The sequence below is a fragment of the Ostrinia furnacalis genome, unplaced genomic scaffold (genome assembly GCF_004193835.3).
Source record: "Ostrinia furnacalis isolate ACB-3 unplaced genomic scaffold, ASM419383v2 OfSCF4915, whole genome shotgun sequence".
Taxonomy (NCBI): Eukaryota; Metazoa; Arthropoda; class Insecta; order Lepidoptera; family Crambidae; genus Ostrinia; species Ostrinia furnacalis.
In genome coordinates, this window is record NW_021135154.1 from 85572 (window position 1) to 98868 (window position 13297).

Genomic DNA, 13297 nt, shown 5'->3' on the forward strand with positions numbered 1-13297 from the left:
GTTATTGGACTAACCTTTGGTCAAAGATCAGAAAATAAAAGCTCTCATGTTTAGAAATATTTATTAAACTAACAATACACTATACAAGAACTAGACTATGGTAACATCAGGCTGCCGCTTCCTTGGCTTTCTCGGCTTCTAATTGTTTTGCCAAGTTTTCTCTCTCCGTTCGTCTGTTTCTCCACGCCGTCATGTATGTCCGCGGATGGATGGGGAAGAAGCCAGATAAACCTGGAAATTGAAGAAACTACTATTAGACTATTTTTGAGATGTTTTATCATACTGGCTGTGATTACTACTTTATTTTCATAATAATCAGTAAAGCCCGGTCCGTGAGCACGTAGAATTTTGTCCAATGACCCCTAGCTACCCATCCTTATCGCTCGCGCGTAATTATATTGCTATCGCAACTGTGCGACTGGCACCCGCAGTGAGTGTACAAGCGCGATAGCAACATAAAATTTACGCGCGAGCGATAAGGATGGGTAGCTAGGGGTCATTGGACAAAATTCTACGTGCTCACGGACCAGACTATAGGTGTGTTATATTTTTCAAAAACATTTTATGTTACTCTCATAATAGCATTTAATTTTATATTTGCAATTAATTTTGACTCAATTAAGCTTGAAGATATGTAGCGATATGTAGCAATATAAGGTCTGTTTTTATGAAGTTATGGTAAATGTACACAAATTGTGAAATTTAAAGAGTTAAATTAAATTAAAGCTGAGACTGTTTAAATATTTAAAAAACAATTCAAGGTAATTGTACACAACATACCAAGTATTTCAGCCACTGGTGGGGAAACATGAGCACCTTTTCCGAGCCAGTATTTCATTCTTTCAAGATTGAGAGCAACCAACTTTTCGTTGTTTATGTTTGCCATAGGATCGTATGAACCCAGCTGTTCGATCACTGGCTGGCTGTTCAGTCTTTTTCGCTGTAAATTAGGTTTAATTTAGAAATATAAAGTAATCAGAAACAAATATAAACGAGCTGTACTAAAAATCCAAGTCAAACTTACCTGAGTTACAGATATATGAAAAAAAGGCCTATTAGTACATCCTTGACGGATCAAACGTATAGATTTCGCAGCTTTTGCGAAAAATCTACCCGTGCCGCTTGCTGGTGGCAGCGACATTTTAGATTTTATTTACGAATTTACCGAAAATAACCAAGAAAAATAACTGCACGAAAGATAACCTCACTTTTTTGACAGCTAGCTAAACAGTTGACAGATGAATAAACGTTTAGAAATTAATGAAGTTATGGCTTATAATAATTTTTAAAAAAATTCGTCACCTACCACCATGGCCTACCATTGTAACCACAATCTGTGACTATAACCTTTGCATACTAATTTCGAGTTTGTTTTGAAAATATCCAGTTAAATTGCCAATAAGTATCATACCCTACCTCCTAAAAACTTTTGAGTTCCTGATATTTTATCGATAGTGGAAATATCAATTACTGTAAGGGACAAAACACGACTTTTCAGGAGAGCCAAAAAACGATTTTTTTTTTCTTTATACCTCAATATCTTTTAATGTGATGTTACGATTTAAATAGTTTCTATGGCAAAGTTTCTTAGAATTTTCTGTTCTTTCATAATATAAACGCCAAATTTTCGAAAAATGGGTAGTTTAAAAGATAGCATGTCCTTACATTAAAAAAACGAGCTTGACTGCACCTTACAATGTTGAAATTTCACAGTATGGAATGTCATGTATGTTGTAAGGTACATTTAAGAATAAACACGACAGTAATATTATTGTAACTTGACAATTTTAACATTGAAACCTGATGTAAGTAGAGGTTGCATTCGAGTATTCATTAACAAAACGAAGAGAAGAGATAGAAACAAGACAACTTAGTGTTCACAAATGCAGTTGGAGGCATCAAATACACATCACCAACAAAACATTTAGTCACTGATGATGCCTACGTCTGCATTTGTGAACAAGTTGTCTTGTTTCTATCTTTTTCTGTTCATTTTTACGCAGTTTGGCAAATTCTCATTTGGCAAAACAACTTATTGCAAACTTTTAATTCGCAAATGTCTTTTTTGGCATATTATTGTTTAGCAAATTATTGTTTGGCAAAGTATGTTTTGCCAAATGTTTCATTTGGCAAAAATATTTCACGATAAACTATTTACAAAATAATTATTTTGGTGCATAGAATGGAATACAAATTAGCTTGTGGTTATTATTTTGTTTAGTGGGTAGTTAATATAAAATTTGTTCTAAATTTATTTTCATATTTCATTATTTTTATCGAAACTAAATGATTAATTAACAATAGAGGTGATTCTAGCGCTCGGCGGCCGCTGCCGCGGCACGCTTCGCTCGCCTTCGCGCGTTAAGGGTCACTGTTCTAACCTAACCTAACCTACTATTTTCTGCAAAACCTACTTTCGCATCCATACTATTTTCTGCAATCTCTTTGTTTAACATAAAATTCTTGTGAAAACCATGATCATTTGCCTTGTGCTTTAATTTGTGGGTAACGGTGGGTAAGCATGTGAAGTGTCAATTTGACCAAATAAATTATTTGGGATATAATATTTGGCAAAATAAAACATTTGCTATATAAACATTTGCCAAGTAAAATTTGACCAAATGATATTTTGACCAAATGAATTAGTTGCGAAAAGTACATTTGCTAAAAGTTCATTTGGGAAATGAAACTTTGGCGATAAGTTGTTTGCGAAGTGAAATTTGGCGAAAAGTAATTTGGCCAAACGGAAGGATACCGCTACACCTTTTTATTCGATTGTAACAGTACTGGTTTACTCACAAATCCGTTTTATCTGATTTTCGAAATCATTTAATTACACTGGTGTTTATTATTCAAATCAATGACTAATGCTTGAACTAATTTGGACATATCAAGGTCTATCATTGGTATTTTTTTCAAACTTCTGCGTTGAGCCATTTACGAGATCTGGGACATCACAAAACATTACCCCAGCAAAATTCTGAATAACTTGAGAACCGGAACACGAACAAATTCTGCTATTCGTGGACAAATTACTACGCAACAAAAGCTATCTATCCATGTATTTGGTTCCGGGATAGAACAACTTTAAAAAAAAAATCTGTTTTTTCCTAATAACTTTAAAACTATAATTTGAACGAATTTTGCTATTAGTGGACAAATTTCTGCTCACGATGGACTAATTATCTGCTATACTTTCGACTCTGTAAAGCACAACATTTATAAAAATTTTGCTGCGGTAATGCACTCACGACCTCATAAAAGTAACGGGAATACGCTGGATGCATGCTGCAACCAACCGGCCATTGTGGAAGAAATCATTGGGGGAGGCCTATGTTCAACTGGACGTGCTATGGCTAAAAATATGATGTGGCTTTGCGCAAAAGAGAGATTTCAAGAAATTTAATTTAATTTAACAGTCTTACTTTCGTGACCGAATTACGTAATTCCCACAAAACAAGGGAACATGACATACAATGGACAAATTAAAATGTTCCTTGAATAAGCTATCCTGTTAATTTTAGCTTGATATTACGTCTTATAAGAAAGTTATTGAACTGCAAAAAATTACCAGACAAGACTTCCGAAAAATGCAAATTCTTTTATATTAATTGTATCAAATTGATCCTACAAACACGGTCGTACGATGAAGTCAAACTTATAATTAAAGACATAATTACACTATCTCTCCATGAATACGTCAATGCCGATCTCGATAATACGGAATCGAAGTGTGAAAAAGCATTTACGCGTTTGAGCGACAAAATCAAAACACATGATATTATGAGAGACACGGTAGAAATTAATGGCATTGAGGATAGCTCCGAAAAAGATGAATTCGTTACAGAAGATGACGAAATTGAGCAAGATAAACCTATGCCTTTGATTCAATACTATGACGACATTATGACTACAGAACTATTATATTTACAGTTAATTGAACCTTCCCATATGAAAAATGATTTGTATTTACCTGAAATTAACAAAACTCTGAAAAGACTTTAAAAAAAATTGCCTATGTGGGGTAATATTATGACAAATAATTTTCCTGGAGCCAAAGAGTATGCCAGCAGCTCAAATGTAGAAAATCACTTTAAGGACATTAAAACTATATATTTTGATACCAAACTTGAACGCGTTCGTATAGATGAATTTCTTGTACAACATTATAGTTTTATTAACGGAGCCGTTAAATTGAGCTCAAGTCAAATGTTACATGAGACAGCAAAACAACAAAAAGAAGAACAGGCCTTGAAACTAACTGAAAGTAATAAAACATTGAAACGAAAAGCCAATGATAACAATTTTGAGAATCCCCCACAAAAATTATTAAAAAAAAACGAACGAGGAAATATTTTCTCAGCAAAATCAAATGTATCTTTAGCGTCAAAATCAATAGAAAAAAAAGAATTTGAATGGCTAACTGATTCAGCAGATTTTGATAATCAATCAATTTTTCAAAATAAACCAATAGAAATTGAAAACTGGCGCGGACTTTCATTACCCACTCCTAGAGCAAAAAAAACACAGCAAAACAAACTATATACATATTGCAAAATGGTAATATTTCAAATTCTATTTTACTTCCAAATAGGGTTCTAATAACAAATACATGTGCTTTTGATTCCGTTGCGCAAGCATTCGGTGTTGCATATCATGATAGGCCTGATATCAGAGAAATTATAAATAGTGTTAACGATGACACAACAACTTTCCTCAAAGTTTTATCAACCACAAAAAAAAGTAGCAAAAGATTGTATGAACTTCGTGACCAACTACTGACTGAAGTTTTTAATAAATCACAACAAAATTATATTCACGAGCAACATTTACTTTTCTTCCACCCGACAAAGCTGTTGCTCAAATATCGCATGCTCAAATCATTTGAAGCAAAAGAAATTTGATTATATACCATTAAACATCGACATCATAACACAAAAGGGTATACATTTTTTGGAAGATTCTGCAACAGCTTGCATAAAAAATGACAATGCATCTTTGTGTCCTGTTTGCTCTTTGTGTCCTCTTTGTGTCAAATATGATTTAAAACATTTACTTTTTTTTGAGCTTCATGATATTTATGTTAATCTCAACGATATACCAATCAATATAGAATTAAACGGCCAATCATACAAAGTATTAGCAGTCATTGACTTCGACCCACCATCATGTTCCACATTTATTGGTCATTACAGAGCATACTGTTATAGAACAAAACAGTGGCGGCGTAAGGCGTAGGCGACGTGGGCCACCGCCTACGGCCTTGCGGAACAAGGGACCTCGCGCATCAAAAATTTTGAAAGAATGTATACAAGGTGGAGATGACAATATCACAATACGACAATAAATGCAAACATGGACTTATTAAATATAAATTCTTGATAGCTAAACAATGTTGTTAAAAAATATATTTTTTTCCAAACAAATTCAGCCATAATCAGACACAAAATTAAGCAACAACACGGTTTTAAGTGACGAACATTATTCTTTGGCGCAATATTCCTTTAAAAACACCCACAACAACCACATAACAAGGCCTCGCGAAATCTGTCTTGCCCACATCAAATTTAGGTCTTGCCCCGCCACTGAACAAACACACAAGAATTTGAATGTTATGATGATCTCTACTGTAAGCTACAGATATGCAAAAGCAATATAATGCCACACATGATTATATATTCATTAGTGTAGAGAAATAAAATGTATCGTGTAACGTTTTATTTCAAAGTCATCCAACTCTAATTTCAATAATTAATTTCTCAGCCAGTTCTTGATGGATTTCAAAAATAACTTCACCGGCTTTTTAGTTTTGGTCTATATTTGAAACCCATTCAGTGACAGAAATGTTTTCAACATCAGAAGTTTCGTGATGTTGAAAACATTATATTGTGAAAGAATCACAACTTTAAACTTTTTCGGATTTATTAAAATGTCAGTCAATGTTGGTCACGGAGTTCATACAATCTTTACAACTACCTATTTCGTAGTCGATAAACTTTTATGGAAAGTTGTTGACACTATTTATAATTTCTCTGAAATCGGGCCTTGGTAACCGATACCTAGCGCGACGGAATCAAAAGCAAATATTTGATATTAAGACCCTATTTTAAAATAATATAATTTGAATGTTTACCATTCTGTAATACGTATGTAAGTACATGATTTGCCTTTTTTAGGGTTCCGTAGTCCTGACAAGGAACCCTTATAGTTTCGTCATGTCTGTCTGTCTGTCCGTTCGAGGTTTTGCTTGGAAACTATTGGCACGATACTAAGCAAGTGAAGCTGCAAATCGAACGCATAGCGTTGAATTGATTGGTTGGTGTTGTCACCGGAAAATAACAAGACTCGTAAGTTGATCAATTTTCTAGGTAGTTGGTCAACTCTCGGAAAATAATAAACGGCAGTTGAAATGTACTACACTCGCGAGCAAAACTATGGAATCACTTAAATGAAGTTGNCTTTAAAAACACCCACAACAACCACAGAACAAGGCCTCGCGAAATCTGTCTTGCCCACATCAAATTTAGGTCTTGCCCCGCCACTGCTTCGCACCTGCAGTCCACATAGATTAAACACCCGCAGTCCCAGGGGCGTTACAGGTGCGTTGCCGGCCTTTAAGGTGAAGATACGCTCTCTTCTTGAAAGCTTGCAGGTCGTATCGGTCCGGTAACACCGCAGACGACATTCCATTCCACAGTTTGGTTGTAAGGGGCAGGAAGTTTTTAATAACTTAAAGTAAAAATTATTCATGGAAAACATTAGTTTTAGGCTTTACTTGCTCTAATATTATCAAGAGATGAGTGTCTTATCTGTGGTAACTAGTACTTACTAAATATTTTATAAGGAAGATGGAAACATTTAATTTTCGGATAGATCCAGTTTACTCTCTGTAACCTATTTATTGATACTATTTGATAGAGCTCGTGAAGCACTTTTAGGATCAGTAAATAGTTTTACGATATCTTGATTATTTTAAAAATAATCGAGTGACACTTATGTATGGTTTCCACGGTGTATGTAACAATATTTTTTTTATAAGTGACCCCCTCCTGATTTAATTATCAATGTAGTACCTACCTACCTACACGTAGAATGGCTCACTGTCTGTCTAGACTGTTTCTCTCCCTAAATTACAAAGACCGTTTTATTTCAGAACCTTATTCAAATCACAAATACAAAAATTCGAAAGTTTCATAACTTATTTGGTAAAGATCTCACGAAGACATAATCCCTACATTTCTGTACCTAATTCAAATCTTGGCTAGACAAAATCGATTGGGACTAGACTTTATCTACTTAGATTTAAAATCGACGGTCAATTTACATCAATACGAAACGTCTGTTGCTACGAAAGGCGCTACGGGCTACAAATAAAATTATGCGATTTTCAACTAGCGTCGTAGTCTTATCTCGTAGTCCGTAGAGTCGTAGTAAGTTTGGAGTAGGGTCTTGAGCAAAAAGTTTTGATTTTTGAAAACCTTAAGAAGTTTATTATTATTTCCTGATATTTTATTTAATATCGTTTTCTGCTGCTGTATTTCTATGTTGTTCCAAAGACGAATCGTCGATTCTAAAAATAGCTCATAAGTACAACGACTCAAAGCGTCGAATCGATCGTACAATCCATCATTTTAACCTAACGCACATTACGTAACAAACAAAAGGTATCGATTAGGCCGTAATTTTGCCGGCGACGAGTTTTTTTTAATGCCTACATGTACCAGGGCCGCATAACTCTACGGTGGTTTGAGTGAACCCAATTCGCGCAGTGGCGCCATCTACAACTCGGTGTAATTTTTTACTCGCTTCACCGTTAGCGAATCCGCTTTTCATTCATCGCCCGAACTCGTTAGTGAGGGGGGGCGATGGAATTTTATCAACTGTCGATATGCACTTGCCTATTCCCGTGGCATCTCTTGCATAACTAATCCCAGAACTGTAATTAATGTATTAAGTAAATGGAAATTTTTCATGTGCTCTAAGGATCTAGCCGTGCAATGGGATCAAAATCGTAAAAAAGAGTGGTGAGTGAAGTGGAGTGTTACACAATAGTTTTAAATTGGGTAGGAATTAAAAATCAATTTTTCACCTAGGAAACCTAAGAAATGGCAATACATCTGTCACTGTAATTGCTGTTCCTGGTCGACTTTCATCGACAAAGGAAAATTGTCGACAATTTTCCGTTTCCCCTCACTATGCTCTCCCCGATCACTACCAGCGTCTCTGACCGACATTACTCGACCTTACTATAGACAAGGACGGCTGAATACACCAACGCGGAGTGGGAGAAGGACAAATTATACAACTAGGTCACGGGATAAGAGGTGTCTTGCGACTCCCGCTTCAAGCAAGCGCTTCTGGAATCAAGAAATTGCTGCTGGCTGGAAGGATAGCTATAAATAGCTAGCAGCCTCTTTTATGGGACCGCCGTAATTAACAACTATAAACTTCATAAAGTTCCGATGCTTTTTTTCTATTTATGGCCAGTTATAAGTGGGACGTCTGACCTATTTTCTATGGCTTTATTTTTGGACGAAGTTTATTAATTTCGAGAACATTGAACGCCGTGCTTTCGTAATATATTGGGAGGGTTAATAGGCTAATGTACCTTCCTGAACTCTCACGGGTTTTAGGTATTTGTACACTGGATTTGAGAAGTAGTAAAACAATATTAGTAAACAGAAAATTTACTATAGGTTTATTATTCATGAATGTGGAAGAATTGATTTTGAATTAATGTATTAGAAGGTTCAAATAGTAAGAAGTGCTTTAGACGAGGAACGCACTAGCAAGTTCGATTAATTTATTTACTGGTGATCATTGGTACTATGTACTTTACTTCCAGTAACAAATGTGAGGTCGTGTCTTGTCTATACTGTTCGTAATCATCTAGTATTCAAATAGGTAATGAATCTGTTTAACGCGCGTAATAAAACCTCGCTGAATTTCAATCACGTTGATTAACCATATTAGCAGATCGCTCAAAATATTTGTTAATTGAGCTAAACCGATTGCGTTATGAGACGTTGTAATAAATCGAATTATGCGGTTAGTTGTTACTTGTTAGTCAAGCGCTGCAAGCGCTGAGCGGTTCAGTGGCGCATGCGCGAGGCGTGTTGATCGATGCCACGGGCGTCCGCTCAGTGCTCGCGTGCCCTCGCACTGGACCGCACGCCATCATGAGACCACAGTGACGCGCGAATCGACCAAGCTGTATCTGCGCGAGTACGCCGGAGAGGATGAGCGGCCGCCGTGCCGGGAGCGCGAGGAGTGGCGCCGGCAGGACTGGTCCGGCGCCCGCGGCCGCCTGCCGCAGGTGGACCGCAGCCCCTCGCGGCGGTCCCCGTACCTCACGCGGGACGACGAGCCGTCGCCGGCGCCCGACGAGCGCGGCCGTTCCGCCTCCGCCGGCGCCCACCACCGCGCCCGGCCGCGCCCGCTCCGCTACCAGTCCCTGGAGCGAGACTACGACCGCTCCTACGCCCCGCCCCCGCCCCCCGAAGATGACTATTACAGGCGAGAACCACCACCCCTCTTCCTGGGCGAACTCCAGTCCCAGAACTCCGACCTTCAACGGGAGCTGGGAAACCTTAAGAAAGAACTGGAACTGACCAACCAGAAACTGGGCTCCAGTATGCACAGCATAAAGACCTTCTGGAGCCCAGAGCTGAAGAAGGAGAGGGCGCTGAGGAAAGAGGAGAGCGCGAAGTACAGCCTCATCAACGACCAGCTCAAACTGCTCAACCAGGAAAACCAGGTTAGTTGTAGCTTAAGATCTTTTACTTGAAAACTATCGATACATGAATTCGATTCAACATCACTACTCAAAGTCTATCCAATAACGCAACTACCCTATAAAGTTGTAGCAGACTAGAGACTCTACGTCGATTCAAGCTGAAGTTGCAATTTGACAGCTGAAAAGTACTGTCGTCCCTTTCATGTCGCGAGGACCGGAAAAGGACGGCGAGCCTTTTCAGGCGGAGTCCTATTGCGGAAGTCTATTGAATGATTTACATCAATGTTCATCATAATGCGGAAAGCGTAAGTCTGTGGTATTGTGCGTTAAGAAATGGGAAATAAAGAAAGCATAGTATTTTTTATAAGAATCACTGAAAATTATGACTGTAAGCTGACATAAGACTTATTTCCATATTGAATGTGAACTAGCCATGTTAATCAATGGTTTATAGGTACACTATGAACCCTCAGGCGACTAGTAAACGTGCAAGATCACTATGAAGGCTGGCTACTAAGTATTATAGATACCTAGAGACACGATAGGCCGAGCAAACCTTTCCCTACTTAAAGTAAAACAGATAGGTAATCCACATTGATTATAGTTGCATAAGCCTAAATTGGATAATAGAGCTGTTCAGGCAGAAATTATGTAGGTCTAGATACCCACGTTCGTTTGGAAGTCAGAGACATGTCTGAATTCGATTACAAAGGAATTTTCTAATATGCAAGTAGGGTGTGATTGTGGAGAGAATAGAATGCGATATGTGTGTGACTAAAATAAAATATGGTGATATTACACAGTCAGAAATTCCAAGTCTGCTGATACTGCTGGACAAAGTATGGCCAGCAATGCTAAGAATGTGCTGAGACTCGTAAATTGTAGGTTCTTATTGGGTTTGTGGGAGACGAATCGAACGTCTCCTCACATTAATTTATCGGAGGTAGATGTTCAGCAAATTATAAGCGGCTTTGAATAAACAAATATATTTACAATTGACTAAAAATATACAAAAAACATAAAAGAAATAAAATTATCAATTCGAACAAAATCAAAGGCGCAAGTCGCAGGGAAGTGTCAAAAGTGACAACATAAATTCTTCTTTTTTCATTGCCGGCCAGGAGAGCGCGGCACGGAGCGCCGCGGGCGGACCAATGAGTCCGGATTGTGGCGTACATAGAACGCCACAGTACTCCCCCGCCAGACCGTAACTACGGTCGGTAGAAGTCAGGATACCTCACTATTCTGCCGCTGGAGGTCTGCCTGACATTTTCTTCATTGACGACTGGAAACTCTGCCTCTCTTGAATCATGTGTTGCATATGCTGGCTTAAGCCTGTCTATAGAGACGTTCACCTCCTTTGTGTTTATGTCCAAAGTATAAAACTTTGGTTGTCTCTTGATCACTCTGAATGGACCAGCATATGGAGGCTCCAATGATGTTCTGAGGCGATCTTGCCGGACGAAAACATGCGAACTGGACTGAAGATCCCGTGGAACATAAAACGATGAAGTGACATGCCATGAAGTTGGCCGAGGGGTGAGCTTGGCCATGTACGCGCGAAGCCGGGTTGCGTACTGCGTGACATCGGCAGTTTTGTAATCATCCCTCGGACTCAGGAACTGACCTGGGAGGCGAAGAGTTTCGCCATACACCAACTCAGCAGGGGATGATTGAAGATCCTCTTTAAAAGCGCTGCGCATGCCAAGCAAGACCAACGGAAGAGCTTCATGCCACTGCGAAGGAGCATGGCACATGATCGCCGCCTTGAGTTGTCGATGTAGACGCTCGACGATGCCGTTCGCCGCAGGGTGGTAGGCGGTCGTGCGGAAGTGGTGCGCACCAACCATGGCAGCAAGGGCCTCGAAGAGGTGGCACTCAAATTGACGGCCGCGATCAGTGGTTATTCGCTCGGGACAGCCAAACCTGGCAATCCAACCCGACACGAGGGCGGCAGCGCAGCTCTCCGCAGTGATGTCCTGAAGTGGATATGCCTCAGGCCATCGGGTAAATCTGTCGATGACAGTAAGGCAGTACCTGAAACCAGAGGATGGAGGCAACGGCCCAATAATGTCGAGATGAATATGAGTGAATCGTGAAGATGGTGTGGGAAATGAAGAAAGTGGCGAATGAGTATGACGTGATACTTTACTTTTTTGGCAGCTGATGCATTGCCTAGCCCACTCTCTACAATCTTTGCGAATCCCTGGCCAAACAAAGCGTTGAGAGACCAGTCGCACCGTAGCTGAACTTCCGGGGTGATGAAGATTGTGCAGCATGTCAAAAACTTGTCTTCGGAAGTAAGGAGTGATAAATGGACGTGGAACAGTCATAGAAGTGTCGCAGTAAACAGGTATGTCACTGTACGTGGTCGGTATCTTTTGAAGCTTGAGGGAAGAACCGTGAAGCAGCAGATCTTGCAGTTCAGGGTCATTCTCCTGAGACTGCGCAAGTTTCTGGTAATCCAAAGATAATGTAATTTCTTCAACTCGGGAGAGGGCATCAGCGACAACGTTTTCAGGGCCAGGAATATATCGAAGATCAGTAGTGAACTGCGCAATAAAATCCAAGTGCCGAAATTGCCTAGGTGAGCACTTATCTTTGGCTTGAGAAAAGGCAAAGGTTAGCGGCTTGTGGTCGGTGAACACTGAAAACGCTCGGGCCTCAACCATGTGCCGAAAGTATTTGATTGCCTCGTAAACAGCTAGCAACTCACGGTCGTAAGGGCTATACTTTGTCTGTGAAGGACTTAGCTTGTGCGAGTAGAAAGCCAGAGGCTGCCAACCCTTTCCAGCACGTTGCTGCAGAACTGCTCCAATAGCCGACTCTGAAGCGTCGGTCACTATTGCGAGATCAGCTGTAGGATTGGGATGAGCAAGGAGTGCGGCTTGAGAGAGTGAAGACTTGCAGTACTTGAAAGCCTCTTGCAGCTCGGGTGTCCACTCGACAGGGTGTGCGCCTTTGACCTTCGGACCAGCGAGTAAGGCGTTCAACGGTGCTTGAAAACGAGCTGCATTGGGAATGAAGCGACGGTAAAAATTCAACATTCCTAGAAAGCGTCGAAGTTCCTTCACAGTCTTAGGTAGAGATGTGCCGCTGAGAAAGTTCTCGTTCCCGGCAATATTCCCAGTGAGAATATTCTCGAGAACCGAGAACGCTCCCGGGAATATTCTCAGTGTTCTCGACAGAATACATTAAGGGCTGATTTTTGAATCGTCAGATAACTTTTAACTGAAGAATAAGTTTGGCACATTGACAGTTTCAATATGGGAAATATGTCAAAATGACAAGGTTATTCTACAGATAAAAGTTATCTGACGATTGAAAAATCAGCCCTTAGTTTTAATTTTAATTTTGTTGTTTATATGTGTTATTATTTGTAATGTTTCGATGTTTTATTAACTGGGCGTTAAGACTAGTCGTTATAAACATGGCATGAAACGTGTGAGTGAGATATTGCTGTCTTGCTCACTCTTTTCGTGGCGAATGCGTACCGAAGCTTTAAGACTCGGCTATGGTATTTGAACATCAGTGTGCCTCTGAGTTTTAAGGCCCTTGTCA

General features: G+C 39.4%; 3 protein-coding genes across 3 annotated transcripts; 1 reads left to right on the plus strand and 2 right to left on the minus strand.

Annotated features, from left to right (window-relative positions):
• Window positions 1-42: 42 nt before the first annotated feature.
• Window positions 43-1228, minus strand: mRpS16 (mitochondrial ribosomal protein S16). Its single transcript, XM_028314823.1, has 3 exons — window positions 1025-1228; window positions 781-940; window positions 43-231 (listed from the first exon to the last, which is right to left on the minus strand). Exons 1-3 carry the CDS (start codon window positions 1139-1141, stop codon window positions 107-109), a joined length of 402 nt encoding a protein of 133 aa, XP_028170624.1. The 5' UTR covers window positions 1142-1228; the 3' UTR covers window positions 43-106.
• Window positions 1229-9043: 7815 nt separating this feature from the next.
• LOC114360240 (ERC protein 2) lies at window positions 9044-10605 on the plus strand. Its single transcript, XM_028314859.1, has 3 exons — window positions 9044-9048; window positions 9145-9757; window positions 10540-10605. The coding sequence occupies exons 1-3, from the start codon at window positions 9044-9046 to the stop codon at window positions 10603-10605; spliced, it is 684 nt and encodes a 227-aa protein (XP_028170660.1).
• Window positions 10606-10947: 342 nt separating this feature from the next.
• Window positions 10948-12783, minus strand: LOC114360241 (uncharacterized). The gene is made up of 2 exons (XM_028314860.1): window positions 12104-12783; window positions 10948-11773 (listed from the first exon to the last, which is right to left on the minus strand). Exons 1-2 carry the CDS (start codon window positions 12781-12783, stop codon window positions 10948-10950), a joined length of 1506 nt encoding a protein of 501 aa, XP_028170661.1.
• Between the last annotated feature and the right edge of the window lie 514 nt (window positions 12784-13297).